Below are 1,033 nucleotides of genomic sequence, written 5' to 3' on the forward strand. Positions count from 1 at the left end.
AGCCCCGCAGACAGGCGGCCCAGTCCACTCTGGGCTGCCCCGTAACACTCTGTCCTTACACAGGAAAAGTGGGCACCATAAATGTCCAGTTTAAATCCCCAACTTAATCTATTGATTAAATGCACACTCAATCTTAAAACTCAACAAGATTTTTCTTTTAAGATTTATTTTTGTATTTATGTACACTAGAACTGGGGTGCAGCCAGAGGTGGGGGGGAGAGGACTCCCCAGAGACAGAGTGGGGAGTAGAGCAGGCGGGTCCACGGAAGCCCACTGCGGAGCGGGGCAGCAGGGAGACAGGAGGGGTCTGCCGCACCCTGGGGTTCCCTCCCTGTTGGGGGATGGACTCAGGCCGCAGGGGCTGCGACAGCTTCATAGCAGGGAGACTCACCCCTGCATCTCAGGGGTGCCAACAGGACTTTTCATGGACAAAAGCTATTTGGCTTTTTCAAAAGTCAAGAATAGAGGGGGAAATTCTGGAAATGAAGGGCAACTGAAGACAAGCCACAATGAGTCAGAACCCCAGGCTGAGATGATGGTGGGGAGACAGCGTGCACCCCAAGACAGGGACAGAATTAAACGTTAGGAAATGGCTACAAACACCTCAAAACCCTGGCATATCACCAAGATATTTCAAACTGGTAGAGAAAATTGGACTTTTCGATATACTGTCCAGCTCAGCGGCTGACCCCTCCCTGCGGGGAAGACAGTGCAGGTCAAAGGTCAGCTCTTAAAACAAAAGAAGCGTCCCCATGCTCGCGACTCCTGCGCCCGCCAGCGCCTTGTCTGGGGGCCACACGGACCTGGGGCGGCGGGCAGAGGCGGGCGCTGCCACCGACGGGGAGGTGACGCCCCTCTCCCGGCACGCCCGGCCACCGGCCTCCGGGTGGGCGGCCCTGAGGCTTGAGCTCAGTGACAACGGCTCGTGCGCACAGAGCACGATCGCAAAGAGCACGCGGAGCCGCGGCCGCGCCGGGAGCCTCCGCGACGGCAGGGGCTTGTCGCGGTGACCGCGTCCCGCCCGCGGGCTGGC

General features: G+C 58.4%; 1 protein-coding gene across 1 annotated transcript in view; it reads left to right on the forward strand.

Annotated features, from left to right (window-relative positions):
* The first annotated feature begins 752 nt into the window (after positions 1 to 752).
* The window catches only part of NOM1 (nucleolar protein with MIF4G domain 1), a 16,394-nt gene continuing 16,113 nt past the window's right edge, over positions 753 to 1,033 (forward strand). Inside the window, exon 1 of the mRNA XM_004694395.2 lies at positions 753 to 996. Coding sequence (XP_004694452.2) covers positions 753 to 996 — 244 coding nt within the window. The remainder of the gene's footprint in view (positions 997 to 1,033) is intronic.

This window comes from Condylura cristata, unplaced genomic scaffold, assembly GCF_000260355.1.
Source record: "Condylura cristata isolate star-nosed mole 26May11 unplaced genomic scaffold, ConCri1.0 scaffold00042, whole genome shotgun sequence".
NCBI lineage: Eukaryota > Metazoa > Chordata > Mammalia > Eulipotyphla > Talpidae > Condylura > Condylura cristata.